This window comes from Thalassophryne amazonica, chromosome 15 (assembly GCF_902500255.1).
Source record: "Thalassophryne amazonica chromosome 15, fThaAma1.1, whole genome shotgun sequence".
Classification (NCBI taxonomy): Eukaryota; Metazoa; Chordata; class Actinopteri; order Batrachoidiformes; family Batrachoididae; genus Thalassophryne; species Thalassophryne amazonica.
This window is the reverse complement of record NC_047117.1, coordinates 86,080,258-86,099,950: the sequence shown is the minus strand read 5'-3', so window position 1 is coordinate 86,099,950 and position 19,693 is coordinate 86,080,258. Positions and strand designations below refer to the sequence as shown.

The 19,693-nt window shown below is 41.0% G+C and overlaps 1 protein-coding gene across 1 annotated transcript in view; it reads left to right on the top strand.

Moving 5' to 3' along the window:
- Nucleotides 1-1,249: 1,249 nt before the first annotated feature.
- The window catches only part of LOC117526668 (solute carrier family 43 member 3-like), a 36,036-nt gene continuing 17,592 nt past the window's right edge, over nucleotides 1,250-19,693 (top strand). The window contains exon 1 of the mRNA XM_034188721.1: nucleotides 1,250-1,459. Coding sequence (XP_034044612.1) covers nucleotides 1,399-1,459 — 61 coding nt within the window. The 5' untranslated portion in view covers nucleotides 1,250-1,398. The remainder of the gene's footprint in view (nucleotides 1,460-19,693) is intronic.

Genomic DNA, 19,693 nt, shown 5'->3' with positions numbered 1-19,693 from the left:
TATATTCAATTGAATACAACATAAATACAAGACATTTAATGTTCAAACGGATAAACTTTGTTGTTTTTGTGAAAATATTTGCTCATTTTGAAATGGATGCTTGCAACACGTTTCAAAAAAGTTGAGACAGTGGTATGTTTACCGCTGTGTTACATCACCTTTCCTTCTAACAACACTGAATAAGTGTTTGGGAACTGAGGACACTAATTGTTGAAGCTTTTGTAGGTGGAATTCTTTCCTATTCTTGCTTGATGTACGACTTCAGTTGTTCAATAGTCTGGGATCTCCGTTTTCGTATTTTGCACTTCATAACGCGCCACATATTTGAAGTGTTCCTCAGCCCATGTGGTAAGATCCTTTACATAATGATGTCGGTTTCTAATGCAGTGCCACCTGAGGGATCAAAGGTCATGGGCATTCAATGTTAGTTTTTGGCCTTGCCACTTACATGTAGAAAGTTCTCCAAATTCTCTAAATCTTCTGATTATATTATGGACTGTAGATGATGGAATTCCTAAATTCCTTGCAACTGAACATTGAGAAACATTGTTCTTAAACTGTTGGACTATTTTTTCAAGCAGTTGTTCACAAAGTGGTGATCCTTGCCCCATCTTTGCTTGTGAGCCTTTTGCTTGTGGCTGAGCCTTTTGGAGATGCTCCTTTTAAACCCAATCATAACACTAACCTGTTTCCAAACAGGTGTTTTTTTTTTTTTGTTTTTTTTTTAAGCATTCATCAACTTTCCCAGTCTTTTGTTGCCCTGTCCCAACTTTTTTGGGACATGTTTTGCAGGCATCCATTTCAAAATTACCAAATATTTGCACAAAAACAATAAAGTTTATCAATTTGAACATTAAATATCTTGTCTTTGTGGTGTATTCAATTGAATATAGGTTGAAGAGGATTTATAAATCAATGTATTCTGTTTTTATTTACATCCCAACTTCATTGGAATTGGGTTGTATATTCCTTTTGTGAATGTCTATAGCATGGCCCAAGCAGAGGGTCACCTCGTTGAGTCTGGTCTGCTTGATGTTCTTCCTCAGAGGGAGTTTTTCCTTACCACTGCTGCTCTGGGGGTCAGTAAGGTTTGACCTTACTTGTGTGAAGTGCCTTGAGGCAACTCTGTTGTAATTTGGCACTATATAAATGAAAATAAATTGAAATTGAAAAATGCATATAAAATCTTTATCGTACATGATTTTAGATTAATTTGGTTGAACTGCATCACTGCCTGTTCCAGTACTAAATATTGAAATAGAAGTTTCCTAATTCATCTTTATTTTTTTCACTTTTCCACTCCACTTCTGTCCAACAGTTACTTTCCGGAGTTATGTGTTTTCTTGGCTCTTCGTGTTCAACCTGCTGTGGTTCAGCATCGTGTACTTCAGCCAGTGGATGTACTTAAGCACCCTCAACCCCATGCTGACCCGACTGGCCAAGGGTGACCAAAACCTGGGTCAGTTTGAAAATGATTTTCTGAGTTTTGCATGTTAAACAACTTGCTGTTCCACACTGACAGCAGGCTGATGATGATAATGATGATGCATCACTCTGAACTGAATGAGACTAACATGTGTTGGTCCCAGACGTGTATCACATACTTTTCTGCAAAATGAAAGAGGTATATCTGCCCTGTACTCCCACTTTGGGAACTACTGCATTCACCATTTACAAATTAACACCATTTGCACACAAATCCTCTATTTTCAGAGCTCTCAGGTAACTGGAGAAACTAAAAATCAGGATTATTGCGTACGTTCTCACAGACACCACACGTCAGCGTAAAAAATATCATGTGTTCAGGTATAAGAACAAGAAGGTATTGTCCTGTCCCATGTGTTATTTTTTATGGGTTGCAGGACTTAAACGGACATATTTTAACAAAAGGAATGAACTTTACCACACAAAACATATTTTAGCACATCTTTTTTTGAACCAAGATACACCTTTAAAGTTAGTGTATTAAGATCTGCCATACCAAAACCCATGGCATAGCCATAATTTACTGTGTACAATATAATAACACAATTTTCTGACACAAAGATAAAGTTTTAACAAAAATAATACATTATTGAAGTAAATGTGCATAGTGCAAAGAATAAGCACAAGTTGGCCGAGGACTGGCCCGTAACAACACAACAACTTAAATTATACAATGCCTAATTCAAGTTGGAAAAGTTGTTCCCTACCCTTAGTAGGAAACAAGACTTCTGGCACAGGAGGAAGCTCGTCTCTCATAGTCTGGACAGTAGGAGTACCAGCCGTAAGCAGGCTGCAAGGTGGTCATCAGTTTGTGGATCTCTATTTTGACTTGATGATATTCAAATATGAAAAGGCAGACTCACACCAATACAGTAGTGTTCAGAATAATAATAGTGCTATGTGTCTAAAAAGATTAATCCAGGTTTTGAGTATATTTAGTATTGTTACATGGGAAACAAGGTACCAGTAGACAGTTAGAAGACACCTGTGTGAAGCTAATTTATTTGCAATAATCCCCCACAAAGTCCCTCTGTTAAATAAAAGACGTGCAGAAGAGGTTAAAATTTGCTAAAGAACACATCAACTGGCCTAAAGAGAAATGGAGGAATATTTTGTGGACTGATGAGAGTAAAATTGTTCTTTTTGGGTCCAAGGGCCGCAGACAGTTTGTGAGATGACCCCCAAACTCTGAATTCAAGCCACAGTTCACAGTGAAGACAGTGAAGCATGGTGGTGCAAGCATCATGATATGGGCATGTTTCTGCTACTATGGTGTTGGGCCTATATATCGCATACCAGGTATCATGGATCAGTTTGGATATGTCAAAATACTTGAAGAGGTCATGTTGCCTTATGCTGAACAGGACATGCCCTTGAAATGGGTGTTTCAACAAGACAATGACCCCAAGCACACTAGTAAACGAGCAAAATCTTGGTTCCAAACCAATCAATTTTATTTATATAGCGCCAAATCACAACAAACAGTTGCCCCAAGGCGCTTTATATTGTAAGGCAAGGCCATACAATAATTACGTAAAAATCCCAACGGTCAAAACGACCCCCTGTGAGCAAGCACTTGGCGACAGTGGGAAGGAAAAACTCCCTTTTAACAGGAAGAAACCTCCAGCAGAACCAGGCTCAGGGAGGGGCAGTCTTCTGCTGGGACTGGTTGGGGCTGAGGGAGAGAACCAGGAAAAAGACATGCTGTGGAGGGAAGCAGAGATCAATCACTAATGATTAAATGCAGAGTGGTGCATACAGAGCAAAAAGAGAAAGAAACACTCAGTGCATCATGGGAACCCTCCAGCAGTCTAAGTCTATAGCAGCATAACTAAGGGATGGTTCAGGGTCACCTGATCCAGCCCTAACTATAAGCTTTAGCAAAAAGGAAAGTTTTAAGCCTAATCTTAAAAGTAGAGAGGGTGTCTGTCTCCCTGATCTGAATTGGGAGCTGGTTCCACAGGAGAGGAGCCTGAAAGCTGAAGGCTCTGCCTCCCATTCTACTCTTACAAACCCTAGGAACTACAAGTAAGCCTGCAGTCTGAGAGCGAAGCGCTCTATTGGGGTGATATGGTACTATGAGGTCCCTAAGATAAGATGGGACCTGATTATTCAAAACCTTATAAGTAAGAAGAAGAATTTTAAATTCTATTCTAGAATTAACAGGAAGCCAATGAAGAGAGGCCAATATGGGTGAGATATGCTCTCTCCTTCTAGTCCTGGTTAGTACTCTAGCTGCAGCATTTTGAATTAACTGAAGGCTTTTCAGGGAACTTTTAGGACAACCTGATAATAATGAATTACAATAGTCCAGCCTAGAGGAAATAAATGCATGAATTAGTTTTTCAGCATCACTCTGAGACAAGACCTTTCTAATTTTAGAGATATTGCGCAAATGCAAAAAAGCAGTCCTACATATTTGTTTAATATGCGCATTGAATGACATATCCTGATCAAAAATGACTCCAAGATTTCTCACAGTATTACTAGATGTCAGGGTAATGCCATCCAGAGTAAGGATCTGGTTAGACACCATGTTTCTAAGATTTGTGGGGCCAAGTACAATAACTTCAGTTTTATCTGAGTTTAAAAGCAGGAAATTAGAGGTCATCCATGTCATTATGTCTGTAAGACAATCCTGCAGTTTAGCTAATTGGTGTGTGTCCTCTGGTTTCATGGATAGATAAAGCTGGGTATCATCTGCGTAACAATGAAAATTTAAGCAATGCCGTCTAATAATACTGCCTAAGGGAAGCATGTATAAAGTGAATAAAACTGGCCCTAGCACAGAACCTTGTGGAACTCCATAATTAACCTTAGTCTGTGAAGAAGATTCCCCATTTACATGAACAAATTGTAATCTATTAGATAAATATGATTCAAACCACCGCAGCGCAGTGCCTTTAATACCTATGGCATGCTCTAATCTCTGTAATAAAATTTTATGGTCAACAGTATCAAAAGCAGCACTGAGGTCTAACAGAACAAGCACAGAGATGAGTCCATTGTCTGAGGCCATAAGAAGATCATTTGTAACTTTCACTAATGCTGTTTCTGTACTATGATGAATTCTAAAACCTGACTGAAACTCTTCAAATAGACCATTCCTCTGCAGATGATCAGTTAGCTGTTTTACAACTACCCTTTCAAGAATTTTTGAGAGAAAAGGAAGGTTGGAGATTGGCCTATAATTAGCTAAGATAGCTGGGTCAAGTGATGGCTTTTTAAGTAATGGTTTAATTACTGCCACCTTAAAAGCCTGTGGTACATAGCCAACTAATAAAGATAGATTGATCATATTTAAGATCGAAGCATTAAATAATGGTAGGGCTTCCTTGAGCAGCCTGGTAGGAATGGGGTCTAATAGACATGTTGATGGTTTGGATGAAGTAACTAATGAAAATAACTCAGACAGAACAATCTGAGAGAAAGAGTCTAACCAAATACCGGCATCACTGAAAGCAGCCAAAGATAACGATACGTCTTTGGGATGGTTATGAGTAATTTTTTTCTCTAATAGTTAAAATTTTATTAGCAAAGAAAGTCATGAAGTCATTACTAGTTAAAGTTAAAGGAATACTTGGCTCAATAGAGCTCTGACTCTTTGTCAGCCTGGCTACAGTGCTGAAAAGAAACCTGGGGTTGTTCTTATTTTCGTCAATTAGTGATGAGTAGTAAGATGTCCTAGCTTTACGGAGGGCTTTTTTATAGAGCAACAGACTCTTTTTCCAGGCTAAGTGAAGATCTTCTAAATTAGTGAGACGCCATTTCCTCTCCAACTTACGGGTTATCTGCTTTAAGCTGCGAGTTTGTGAGTTATACCACGGAGTCAGGCACTTCTGATTTAAAGCTCTCTTTTTCAGAGGAGCTACAGCATCCAAAGTTGTCTTCAATGAGGATGTAAAACTATTGACGAGATACTCTATCTCACTTACAGAGTTTAGGTTGCTACTCTGTACTGTGTTGGTATATGGCATTAGAGAACATAAAGAAGGAATCATATCCTTAAACCTAGTTACAGCGCTTTCTGAAAGACTTCTAGTGTAATGAAACGTATTCCCCACTGCTGGGTAGTCCATCAGAGTAAATGTAAATGTTATTAAGAAATGATCAGACAGAAGGGAGTTTTCAGGGAATACTGTTAAGTCTTCAATTTCCATACCATAAGTCAGAACAAGATCTAAGATATGATTAAAGTGGTGGGTGGACTCATTTACATTTTGAGCAAAGCCAATTGAGTCTAATAATAGATTAAATGCAGTGTTGAGGCTGTCATTCTCAGCATCTGTGTGGATGTTAAAATTGCCCACTATAATTATCTTATCTGAGCTAAGCACTAAGTCAGACAAAAGGTCTGAAAATTCACAGAGAAACTCACAGTAACGACCAGGTGGACGATAGATAATAACAAATAAAACTGTTTTTTGGGACTTCCAATTTGGATGGACAAGACTAAGAGTCAAGCTTTCAAATGAATTAAAGCTCTGTCTGGGTTTTGGATTAATTAATAAGCTGGAATGGAAGATTGCTGCTAATCCTCCCCCTCGGCCCGTGCTACGAGCATTCTGGCAGTTAGTGTGACTCGGGGGTGTTGACTCATTTAAACTAACATATTCATCCTGCTGTAACCAGGTTTCTGTAAGGCAGAATAAATCAATATGTTGATCAATTATTATATCATTTACTAACAGGGACTTAGAAGAGAGAGACCTAATGTTTAATAGACCACATTTAACTGTTAGTCTGTGGTGCAGTTGAAGGTGCTGTATTATTTTTTCTTTTTGAATTTTTATGCTTAAATAGATTTTTGCTGGTTATTGGTGGTCTGGGAGCAGGCACCGTCTCTACGGGGATGGGGTAATGAGGGGATGGCAGGGGGAGAGAAGCTGCAGAGAGGTGTGTAAGACTACAACTCTGCTTCCTGGTCCCAACCCTGGATAGTCACGGTTTGGAGGATTTAAGAAAATTGGCCAGATTTCTAGAAATGAGAGCTGCTCCATCCAAAGTGGGATGGATGCCGTCTCTCCTAACAAGACCAGGTTTTCCCCAGAAGCTTTGCCAATTATCTATGAAGCCCACCTCATTTTTTGGACACCACTCAGACAGCCAGCAATTCAGGGAGAACATGCGGCTAAACATGTCACTCCCGGTCCGATTGGGGAGGGGCCCAGAGAAAACTACAGAGTCCGACATTGTTTTTGCAAAGTTACACACCAATTCAATGTTAATTTTAGTGACCTCCGATTGGCGTAACCGGGTGTCATTACTGCCGACGTGAATTACAATCTTACCAAATTTACGCTTAGCCTTAGCCAGCAGTTTCAAATTTCCTTCAGTGTCGCCTGCTCTGGCCCCTGGAAGACAATTGACTATGGTTGCTGGTGTCGCTAACTTCACATTTCTCAAAACAGAGTCGCCAATAACCAGAGTTTGATCCTCGGCGGGTGTGTCGCCGAGTGGGGAAAAACGGTTAGAAATGTGAACGGGTTGGCGGTGTACACGGGGTTTCTGTTTAGGGCTACGCTTCCTCCTCACAGTCACCCAGTTGGCCTGCTTTCCCGGCTGCTCAGGGTCTGCCAGAGGGAAACTAACGGCGGCTAAGCTACCTTGGTCCGCACCGACTACAGGGGCCTGGCTAGCTGTAGAATTTTCCACGGTGCGGAGCCGAGTCTCCAATTCGCCCAGCCTGGCCTCCAAAGCTACAAAAATGCTACACTTATTACAAGTACCATTACTGCTAAAGGAGGCCGAGGAATAACTAAACATTTCACACCCAGAGCAGAAAAGTGCGGGAGAGACAGGAGAAGCCGCCATGCTAAACCAGCTAAGAGCTAGTAGCTGCGCTAAGCTAGCGGATTCCTAAAAACACACAAAGTGAATAATGTGTAAATAATTTAGAGGTGATTCAGCAGAGGGAGTGCTTTAGTTAAGGCACGTGAAGATTACACTGTGAAACAAATCGTTATCTAGTTAACTAGATCAATCTAACTGCGCAGATTAAACAGCTAACGGAACAGGAAGTGATACAATACCGCAGTGAGAGCCAACCTTTTAACCTTTAACCTTTTTTGCTTTTAATGAAGCAAAAACTGAAATAATCATTTTTGATCCTAAGGGAAACTGTGATGCCTTTCGCAAGGACCTGGACCCCCTTTGACCTTATTTTAAACCCACAGTTTCTAATCTTGGTGTAAAGCTTGACAGTGATTTTAAATTGGACCAACAGATTAACTCTGTTGTAAAGGCTTTTATCCAAGATTAAATCTATTCTATCTTTTAGTGATTTTGAATGAGTGATTCATGCTTTTATTTCCACATGTTTGGACTACTGCAATGCACTTTATTTCAGTGTTAACCAGGCTTCCCTGGCACGCTTGCAGTTGGTCCAAAACACTGCTGCTCACCTTTTAAATGGCATTAGAAAACATAAACACATCACCCCGATCCTCGCTTCTCTTCACTGGCTTCCAGTCCATTTTAGAATATATTTTAAAATTTTAGTGTTTGTTTTTAAAGCGCTAATCGGCTCAGCTCCACAATATATTTCAGATCTCTTAAATGTTTACGCTCCCTCACGATCTCTTAGGTCAGCTGATCAGCTCCTCCTCATTGTCTCGAAGAGCAATCTACAGTAGTGTTCCTAATAATAGTAGTGCTATGTGACTAAAAAGGTTTTGAGTATATTTCTTATTGCTACATGGGAAACAAGGTACCAGTAGACTCAGTAGATTCTCACAAATCCAACAAGATCAAGCATTCATGATATGCACACTCTTAAGGCTATGAAATTAGACTATTAGTAAAAAAAAAAAAAAAGTAGAAAAGGGGGTGTTCACAATAATAGTAGCATCTGCTGTTGACGCTACAAACTCAAAACTATTATGTTGAAACTGCTTTTTTAGCAATCCTGTGAATCACTAAACTAGTATTTAGTTGTATAACCACAGTTTTTCATGATTTCTTCACATCTGCAAGGCATTAATTTTGTTGGTTTGGAACCAAGATTTTGCTCATTTACTAGTGTGCTTGGGGTCATTGTCTTGTTGAAACACCCATTTCAAGGGCATGTCCTGTTCAGCATAAGGCAACATGACCTCTTCAAGTATTTTGACATATCCAAACTGATCCACGATACCTGGTATGCGATATATAGGCCCAACACCATAGTAGGAGAAACATGCCCATATCATGATGCCTGCACCACCATGCTTCACTGTCTTCACTGTGAACTGTGGCTTGAATTCAAAGTTTGGGGGTCGTCTCACAAACTGTCTGCAGCCCTTGGACCCAAAAAGAACAATTTTACTCTCATCAGTCCACAAAATATTCCTCCATTTCTCTTTAGGCCACAAATCTTAGAAACATGGTGTCTAACCAGATCCTTGCTGTGGATGGCATTACCCTGACCTCTAGTAATACTGTGAGAAATCTTGGAGTCATTTTTGATCAGGATATGTCATTCAAAGCGCATATTAAACAAATATGTAGGACTGCTTTTTTGCATTTACGCAATATCTCTAAAATCAGAAAGGTCTTGTCTCAGAGTGATGCTGAAAAACTAATTCATGCATTTATTTCCTCTAGGCTGGACTATTGTAATTCATTATTATCAGGTTGTCCTAAAAGTTCCCTAAAAAGCCTTCAGTTAATTCAAAATGCTGCAGCTAGAGTGCTGACGGGGACTAGAAGGAGAGAGCATATCTCACCCATATTGGCCTCTCTTCATTGGCTTCCTGTTAATTCTAGAATAGAATTTAAAATTCTTCTTCTTACTTATAAGGTTTTGAATAATCAGGTCCCATCTTATCTTAGGGACCTCGTAGTACCATATCACCCCAATAGAGCGCTTCGCTCTCAGACTGCAGGCTTACTTGTAGTTCCTAGGGTTTGTAAGAGTAGAATGGGAGGCAGAGCCTTCAGCTTTCAGGCTCCTCTCCTGTGGAACCAGCTCCCAATTCAGATCAGGGAGACAGACACCCTCTCTACTTTTAAGATTAGGCTTAAAACTTTCCTTTTTGCTAAAGCTTATAGTTAGGGCTGGATCAGGTGACCCTGAACCATCCCTTAGTTATGCTGCTATAGACGTAGACTGCTGGGGGGTTCCCATGATGCACTGTTTCTTTCTCTTTTTGCTCTGTATGCACCACTCTGCATTTAATCATTAGTGATCGATCTCTGCTCCCCTCCACAGCATGTCTTTTTCCTGGTTCTCTCCCTCAGCCCCAACCAGTCCCAGCAGAAGACTGCCCCTCCCTGAGCCTGGTTCTGCTGGAGGTTTCTTCCTGTTAAAAGGGAGTTTTTCCTTCCCACTGTAGCCAAGTGCTTGCTCACAGGGGGTCGTTTTGACCGTTGGGGTTTTACATCATTATTGTATGGCCTTGCCTTACAATATAAAGCGCCTTGGGGCAACTGTTTGTTGTGATTTGGCGCTATATAAAAAAAAAATTGAATTGAATTGAATTGATGTGTTCTTTGGCAAATGGTAACCTCTTCTGCACGTTTTTTATTTAACAGAGGGACTTTGCGGGGGATTCTTGCAAATAAATTAGCTTCACACAGGCGTCTTCTAACTGTCACAGCACTTACAGGTAACTCCAGACTGTCTTTGATCATCCTGGAGCTGATCAGTGGGTGAGCCTTTGCCATTCTGATTATTCTTCTATCCATTTTGATGGTTGTTTTCCATTTTCTTCCACACGTCTCTGATTTTTTTTTTTTTTTTTTTTTTTTTTTTTTTGTCCATTTTAAAGCATTGGAGATCATTGTAGATGAACAGCCTATAATTTTTTGCACCTGCGTATAAGTTTTCCCCTCTCCAATCAACTTTTTAATCAAACTACGCTGTTCTTCTGAACCATGTCTTGAACGTCCCATTTTCCTCAGGCTTTCAAAGAGAAAAGCATGTTCAACAGGTGCTGGCTTCATCCTTAAATAGGGGACACCTGATTCACACCTGTTTGTTCCAAAAAATTGACGAACTCACTGACTGAATGCCACACTAGTATTATTGTGAACACCCCCTTTTCTACCAATTTCATAGCCTTAAAAGTGTGCATATCATGAATGCTTGGTCTTGTTGGATTTGTGAGAATCTATTGGTACCTTGTTTCCCATGTAACAATAAGAAATATACTCAAAACCTGGATAAATCTTTTTAGTCACATAGCACTACTATTATTCTGAACACTACTATAAAAACACGAGGAGATCGAGCCTTTTCTGTGGCGGCCCCTAAATTGTGGAATGAGCTACCACTAAAAATAAGGTTGTCCCCCACCCTACCTACTTTTAAATCTCATCCTAAAACTTTTATTCATTGGCTTTTAACTCAGCGTGAGAGTTGTGTGACCTTTGTTTTTGTGTGATCTCTGTTTTTTGTTTGTCTTTTTGTGTCACGTCTGTTATTGTGTGTATATCACTGTGCAGCACTTTGATAAACTTTTATGTTTTTTGAAATGTGCTATATAAATAAAGTGGATTGGATTGGATTGACACTTTATCTCTACATCTGTTCCCATCTGTAGCTTTCCAATGACTCACTATGGGAAGTTAGCCGGCCTCACTTCGCTAGTATCAACTGTATTCCAAGTTCTCCAGTTTCCAGTACTGCACATCATTCATTTCCAGCTCCATGGTGATCCTCTCTATGTGAGTGTCTTAACTCTTGTGTGGTCTTGTGCGACCTGTAAGCAATTTAGTCAGTTTGTTATTGACAAAGTCTCGTCCTTTTGGCTGAACTGTACAATCACAGAGGAGGTGGCCCCAGGCATGACAATAAATGCACTTCCCAGCATTTATTCTATGCTGTTTTACCTCCAGTGTTAATCAAGCCCTGCTGCATTGCATAGGCTCGTTGGCAGGGGGTTGCATTAGCTGTGGGAAATGCATTGATGGTGTTGGCCGGTGAGGGTCTGGATCTTTTGCTGCTGGTGTCCAAGTAAGGTCCACTACAAGCTGAGGGCTTTAGGTACCAGATCTGTGCCTGGTGGATCCATGATGTGGCCAGAAACTGCTGGTTCAGTTGAGCTGATAAATTATTAGAACCCAAAAGCAGGGAACTGTGATGAAAACAAAGTAACAATTTATCTGACAAAGGAAGATATGCATACTGTAGATGATCTTTGAGGAGGCACCAGAGCAGGGAGACACCCACTGGACTAGAATGGGATGTATGGCAGAGGACTACAACAAGGCAGCTGCAATGGAGCTGAGGGGAGACAGGAACACTGAAACAGAGCACAAGAGATGAGTCAAAAAAAGTGAACACAGACTTATAAACAAACACTGATAACTGCTATCTAAGAAAATAAACAGAGGCCAGGTACCACACAGCTGAACTGAGTTTCTGGCGAGTGTGGAGTGGAAAAACCAGGGCTTAACAACAGATGAGGATGATTGTTGACAGGTGTGGCAAATCAGCTCCATGATGCGGTGTCTAGAGAAACAGATGGGGAGGGGGAGTGCAGCAGAGCAAACATCAAGGCAGACCAACAGAAATACAGGTGAGCCCAGTTAACTTTCAATTCAATTTCAATTTATTTCATTTATATAGTGCCAAATCACAACAAAGTTGCCTCAGGGAGCTTAACACAAGTAAGGTCTAACCTTACCAACCCCTAGAGCAAGCACACAGGTGACAGTGGTAAGGAAAAACTCCCTCTGATGATTTGAGGAAGAAACCTCAAGCAGACCAGACTCAAAGGGGTGACCCTCTGCTTGGGCCATGCTACTGACACAATTGACAAAATGAATATACAGGAAATTTTGTGAGTCCAAGCCGGTGCACAGGACAGGAAACCTGCAGAAGAAGACACCCACTCCCATCTCTGGACGGAGCCGCACCTCAAACGGAGAGAAAAACAGAATCAGGCATAAGAAAGACAACAAACACAGTATAATTTGTCAAAGTTAATCAAGAAGAAAAACAGAAGAAATACTCAGATGTTCACCAGCCAAGAGCCCTAAGCTTTACTAAAAGACCCAGACTTTAGATAATAACTAATAAATGGATTTAAAAGGGTAGGAAGCGTAGTAACATACGATGCCAGTATGCTAGCCATACAAAAGGGAAAAGTGCACCTTAAGTCTGGACTTGAAAATCTCTACAGAATCTAACTGTTTTATTGATGCAGGGAGATCATTCCACAGAACAGGGGCATGATAAGAGAAAGTGCTGTAACTTGCAGACTTTTTATTCACCCGAAGGACACAAAGTAGTCCTGCACCCTGAGAACGCAGAGCCCGGGCTGGTACGTAGGGTTTACATCATATGCACGAGTTGAGGTCCACAAAATCAGGCCATGAGTTATCTGAAACCGCAAGTTCATGAAGTTGACCAAAAAATATACAGTATATTATACAGTAGTCTAAATTTTCATCGTTCAAAAACTGACCGTGAATACAACAGAGTCAAGACTTGCATGAGTTAACGGGGTTCACCTGGATGAGATTCTGGCTCTCAGGCTACAAAAAGGTCTGCAGCAGGTGGTTAAAGTGCCACTGAGCAAGGCTCATATTTGGCATCAACATGAGTTAAAGTGTTAGAATAAACATGTGACTACGTAGTCAGGTCTAATCCAGTTTGTCTCTTTTACCCTCTCTGTCTGTCACTCTCAGGTGAACGTGGTGATCACCGCGGTGTCTCTGCTCACCTTTATTCACCCGATCTACATCAGTCTCCACTGTAAGAAGCTGGCCAATCAGAGAAAGGAGAGAGGCTGAACGTGTTTGTGGTTTCTCACTGTATTTTAACTGCAGGATTTCATATTAAAGTCTAAGAAGTGGAAGCAATAATGTAATGACAATGCCTCAGTGTGCTTTTCACCGTCTACATTTTTACAGAACACTTTTGCGATCGCATCCTAGAGTTTAAGGTAAAGTTGGAGACAGCGAAGAAAACAGCAAATTGTTCTCCTGCTGAACAGATTATATTTTACTCATTAACCATTGCTGCTCTTTTCTAATGCAGCATCATATTATAGAAAGACTTTATTTAACCTGCACATTATTTAAATACTTCAGGATAAAGTTGGGGGGGGGGTTCTTTGTCGGTGAAAGTGGACCATTGTCATCAGGGGGTCTTTTTGGGTTTTTGATGTCCATGAAAGCATTCTGGGTTTTTTTTTTTTTTGATGACTATTTTCTCACCCTGATCCCCACCCCCCACCCCCCGCCACCAATGTAGTTATACTGCTTAATGTGTGTTGTATTTGTGTTTTCTTTTGCATAATTTCACCTTTTCTTTGCTTTTAACCACAACTTACATGTTTGCTTGATAAGATCATTAACCACAAGAGCTGTAATCATTTTTAGAATTTTGGCTTCCCTCATCCTAACTTTCATGATTTTAAAGCTAGAAGCCCTGACAGGCCAAGTAATGCTGAGCTTAGACATTTCAATACAAAAGGATGTTGTTTCACATCCCTCATTAGTTATGCAGAAAAGTTAAAGTAAATAAACTTATTTTTATATGGCTTATCAATTAAATTTAGTCCAGAACTAAAGTAAAACTTGGGCCTGAGTAACACATTTAAATATTTTTGGTTGTTAAAATTATGAATATGATTTTTAAATATGAGAGTGCAGGAAGGCTGCAACAGACTGGGGTCCTGTCCAGGGTGTACCCCGCCTCGCGCTCTATGACTGTTGGGATAGGCTCCAGCTCTCCAAGACCCTTAATTGGACTAAGCGGTTAAAGATGAGTGTGTGTGTGTGTGTGTGTGTGTGTGTGTGTGTGTGTGTGTGTGTGTGTGTGTGTGTGGGTGTGTGTGTGTGTGTGTGTGTGTGTGTGTGTGTGTGTGTGTGTGTGTGTGTGTGTGTGTGTGTGAGAGAGAGAGAGAGAGTGGAGGAAAGCTGCACACAGGTGGACAACATTCTATGTAGTAGATGCAAGCAAAAATAAACTGGAGACTATAAGGTGGTGGCAGGACAGAGTGTAGCTTGACAGCATAGGATGGTGGTTTGAAGAGAATGAGAGCTCAACAAACAATCAGATGGTGGAAACTGAAGGAGGAAGACTGTTGTGTGAAATTCAGTGGGCAGGTGAGACAGGCACTGGATGGAGGGGAAGCAATTTTGGACAACTGCAAAAGTATTGTAGATGTGGTGAGGCAGACAGTGAGGAAGGTACTGGGTGTGACATCTGGACAGCAGAAGATATTCAGACAAACATAATGAGAAACACTGAGAAACAAGTTGCAAAAGCTAATGAAATGCCATATAGAGAGCTGTACAAGACCCTGAACAGTAAGGAAGGAGAAAAGGACTTGTACAGATTGACCAGACAAAAAATAGACAGAGCTGGAAAGGATCTGCAGCAGGTTAGGGTGATAAAGGATGCAGATGGTAAGGTACTGATGAGTGAGGAGAGTGTTGAGAAGGTGGAGGGAATATTTTGAGGAGCTGAAGAATGAAGAAGATGAGAGAGAGAAAAGGCTGGATGATGTGGACAGAGAAAATCACAAAGTGCAAGAGGTTAGTAACACTGAAGTGAGAGCAGCTATGAATAGGGTGAAGAATGGAAAGGCAGTTGGAAATGTTTAGGAGAGACTGCAGTGGAGATTCTATCCAAATTGTTTAATAAAATCTTGGAAAGTGAGACAATGCCTGAGGAGTGGCGATCAAGTGTGCTGGTTCCTATTTTTAAGAACAAGAGTGATGTTCAGAGCTGCAGTAATTACAGAGGCAAAAAGCTGATCAGCCATAGCATGAAGTTAGGGGAAATAGTAGAAGCTAGTAGAAGATCTATGAGCAGCAATATGGTTTCATGTCGAGAAAGAGGATTACAGATTGCTCTGAGAGTACTGATGGAGAAGTATAGAGAAGATTAGAAGGAGTTACTATGTGTGCTTGTGCATTTAGAAAAAGCTTTTGGCAGTGTGTCAAGAGAAGAGCTGTGGTATTGCAGCAGGAAGTCTGGAGTGGCAGAAAAGTATGTGAGGGTAGTGCAGGACATGTACAAGGACAGTGTGACAGCAGTGAGATGCGCACTATGAATGACAGATTAATTCAACGTGGAGGTGGGATTATTGCAAGGCTCAGCTCTAAGTCCTTTCTTGTTCACAATGGTGATGGACAGGTTGACAGATAAGATCAGACAGGAGTCTCCGTGGACTCCTGCTTTGTGAGAGACAATTGCCTCAAGCAAAAAATTCCAAGGGGGCCCTCTGACCAGCTTTCATCAAGCAAATAGAACAAAAACAACACTGACAAAAATCTAAAATATAAACTTTTTTTAATCCAACGTGCACGTGAGCATTTTTTTCTCAATGTAAACATCAAACATGTGCAATGGACAGTTTTCAAGATGCGCTGCCATCTTGAAACCAAGACTTCGGGTTAGTGAGCCTCTCACTCATGTGTTTGGCATCATTAGAAATACCTGCTCAGCTGTCAAATTTCCGGGGAGTGAAATGGCCACTGGAGGTGAATTCTACGCCATATCGAAAAGTAATTTTGTTGTTGTTAACCCACAAGGAATGAGAAGGAGTGCTGCAGTGGTGTGAATATCGATCTAAAGCCCCGATCACATGGCACAAATGAAGGACACTGAAGCCAAAAGGAAACAAGAAATCTGGACTTATATTGACTTTCAGAGACATCATTTAACCATTGTCCAGCTTCGTTCCTGTACGAATCCCGACGACAACTTCAATGTGTCCATATTCCGTTTTGCTTCCTGTCTTGATGGTTCCTCATTGTTTCATAATTCCCGTACCATCACTGTTCCGTTTGACTGTCACCCAACTTTGTTCAGCCTCCCAAGTCTGACGTCTTGCACGAACATTGTACACACACAGGCTCTCCAGCCAAAGACGGCATGCGAATGTCCACGCAATGTCCACAAAATCTACAGTACACTATCCTTGATCCAGGCTGATGCGATAAACACCCTGGTGTCAACTTGAGGTAATACAGACCATGTGAGTTGTGTAGTGTTCCAGTATTATCTTAAAGGGAGAGCAAGTAACATTCCACTCTGGAGAGACTGTTTGAAAATAGCATTTTTTTTTTTTTTTCCATCAGTGGACAGAGACATTTGTTACACAAATAACGAAAATATGTGAAACAAGTTTGGTCCACATTGGGCTGAAAATAAAATTCCTTGATCTGGACTCCACTGATACTGACCTTTGCTGAAATTAACCCTTTAAAAGGCAACTCCAGGGTCAGCCTTCATCCACAAATCATGTTTGGTGACAACTGGCCAAAGGTACTGAGAGAAGGAGGTCAACAAACCTGACTTTGACCCTAGAGATTGACTTCTGCCAAATCTGATCTAAACCTGGACGCTTCAGGAACCCACCTACAGTAGTGTTCAGAATAATAGTAGTGCTATGTGACTAAAAAAATTAATCCAGGTTTTGAGTATATTTCTTATTGTTACATGGGAAACAAGGTACCAGTAGATATAGTAGATTCTCACAAATCCAACAAGACCAAGCATTCATGATATGCACACTCTTAAGGCTATGAATTTGGGCTATTAGTAAAAAAAACGTAGAAAAGGGGGTGTTCACAATAATAGTAGTGTGGCATTCAGTCAGTGAGTTTGTCAGTTTTGTGGAACAAACAGGTGTGAATCAGATGTCCCCTATTTAAGGATGAAGCCAGCACCTGTTGAACATGCTTTTCTCTTTGAAAGCCTGAGGAAAATGGGACGTTCAAGACAATGTTCAGAAGAACAGCGTAGTTTGATTAAAAAGTTGATTGGAGAGGGGAAAACCTATACGCAGGTGCAAAAAATTATAGGCTGTTCATCTACAATGATCTCCAACGCTTTAAAATGGACAAAAAAACAGAGACACGTGGAAGAAAATGGATAGAAAAATAACCAGAATGGCAAAGGCTCATCCATTGATCAGCTCCAGGATGATCAAAGACAGTCTGGAGTTACCTGTAAGTGCTGTGACAGTTAGAAGATGCCTGTGTGAAGCTAATTTATTTGCAAGAATCCCCTGCAAAGTCCCTCTGTTAAATAAAAGACGTGCAGAAGAGGTTACAATTTGCCAAAGAACACCTCAACTGGCCTAAAGAGAAATGGAGGAATATTTTGTGGACTGATGAGAGTAAAATTGTTGTTTTGGGGTCCAAGGGCCACAGACAGTTTGTGAGACGACCCCCAAACTCTGAATTCAAGCCACAGTTCACAGTGAAGACAGTGAAGCATGGTGGTGCAAGCATCATGATATGGGCATGTTTCTCCTACTATGGTGTTGGGCCTATATGAATATCACATACCAGGTATCATGGATCAGTTTGGATATGTCAAAATACTTGAAGAGGTCATGTTGCCTTATGCTGAAGAGGACATGCCCTTGAAATGGGTGTTTCAACAAGACAATGACCCCAAGCACACTAGTAAATGAGCAAAATCTTGGTTCCAAACCAACAAAATTAATGCCTCGCAGATGTGAAGAAATCATGAAAAACTGTGGTTATACAACTAAATACTAGTTTAGTGATTCACAGGATTGCTAAAAAAAAAAAAAGCAGTTTGAACATAATAGTTTTGAGTTTGTAGCATCAACAGCAGATACTACTATTTTTGTGAACACCCCCTTTTCTACTTTTTTTTTTTACTAATAGCCCAATTTCATAGCCTTAAGAGTGTGCATATCATGAACGCTTGATCTTGTTGGATTTGTGAGAATCTACTGAATCTACTGGTACTGTTGTGAATGTGTAGTGACACGGAACCACAACAGGGGGCGCAAATGAACGGTCAATAGATGAGCCAAAAGGTAACAATTTAATGTTGTGAAACGTGCACAACGAACATACAGACAATCTCAGAATATAATTACAGTCAAATTACAAAGGTGACGTGTGGGCAGGCTCGAGGATAGAAGACGTCTGTCCTGAGAAGAGCCGGAACCACACGATTTCCGCCCCCACAGAACCTGGTGAATACTGGAGCCGCCAAGTCCCGAATTCCCAGGTGATCACCGTCCCCGACTGTCGGATCTGGTACTGCTGGCGAAGAACAAAGACAGTCAAGTGTGGGTGTGTGTACACCCAGTAACAACAGAGGTGGGAATGCCACCTCCACCTCTCACTCAATACGTTGCAGCGGTCTCAGATGAAAAGGAGCGCCGTCTTGCACAGCCTCCGAAAACACGACCGGTTCTCCTGCAAACACTCACAATAACAGATTTATAAATCTCACCAAAAGGGCTGAGCGTATTACCTCCAATGAAGTATGATATCTCGGCGATGAGGTGGAGATGACGTCTGGTCTTTATGGAGTGCGATGATGAAGAATGTGTGACAGCTGTCAGGAATTAATGAGTGACAGCTGTCACTCCCGGCTGTGTCCGTGGCGGCAGCGCCCTCTCGTGCCTGAAGCCCGCACTTCAGGCAGGGCGCCCTTTGGTGGTGGGCCAGCAGTACATCCTCTTCTGGCGGCCCACACAACAGGTACCTTGTTTCCCATGTAACAATAAGAAATATACTCAAAACCTGGATTAATCTTTGTAGTCACACAGCACTACTATTATTCTGAACACTACTGTACATACGATTGTCAGTGTTATTAGAAATTGGAATGAAAATCCAATTTTTGACCATTGCCAAGACAAACCATTTACAGGTTTTATCTTCTTCCATGTGATCTTCCATGACCTTGGAGTAGTGGAACAAACAGACGGACAAATATTGGTCATTATGGGATGATACCGCTGGGAGGGACAAAGTCGGCACTTGACAACCAACTTCAGCACTTTTAAATTATTCATATATTTCTCACCAGTTATCCAGTGGTTGCCAGTCTTTGGCAAACAAGTGCAACCTGATGTTAAATTAACTGCCTAAGGTCAAAGCATTACTGATTTTCTCAAATGTTCCACCCCTGCTGAAGACTCAGGGAAGGCACATTAAAAGAGAAGGTACAGGGTCAGAGGTTGCAGCAACGTGTTAGAGAGGGATAATGTTCAGACACATTCCAGGATCTCTGACTGACAGCAAAGAGCAAACGCCACGACGTGTAGGTCATACACAACTCACAAGTATGTCTTAGCATTTTTTGAAACCACAGTCTAGAGCAGGGGTGGGCAACGAGGGCCAAGACACTGTAGGTTTTCCTTATAACCAGTCACCTCAGCAGATGATTTCATAATGAAAAGGTTTTAATGTTCAGGAGAAAAGCTCACCAGCAACCCACGTGCTGAGGTCTAGAGTTTTTCAGAAATATATATTTCCTTAAAATAAG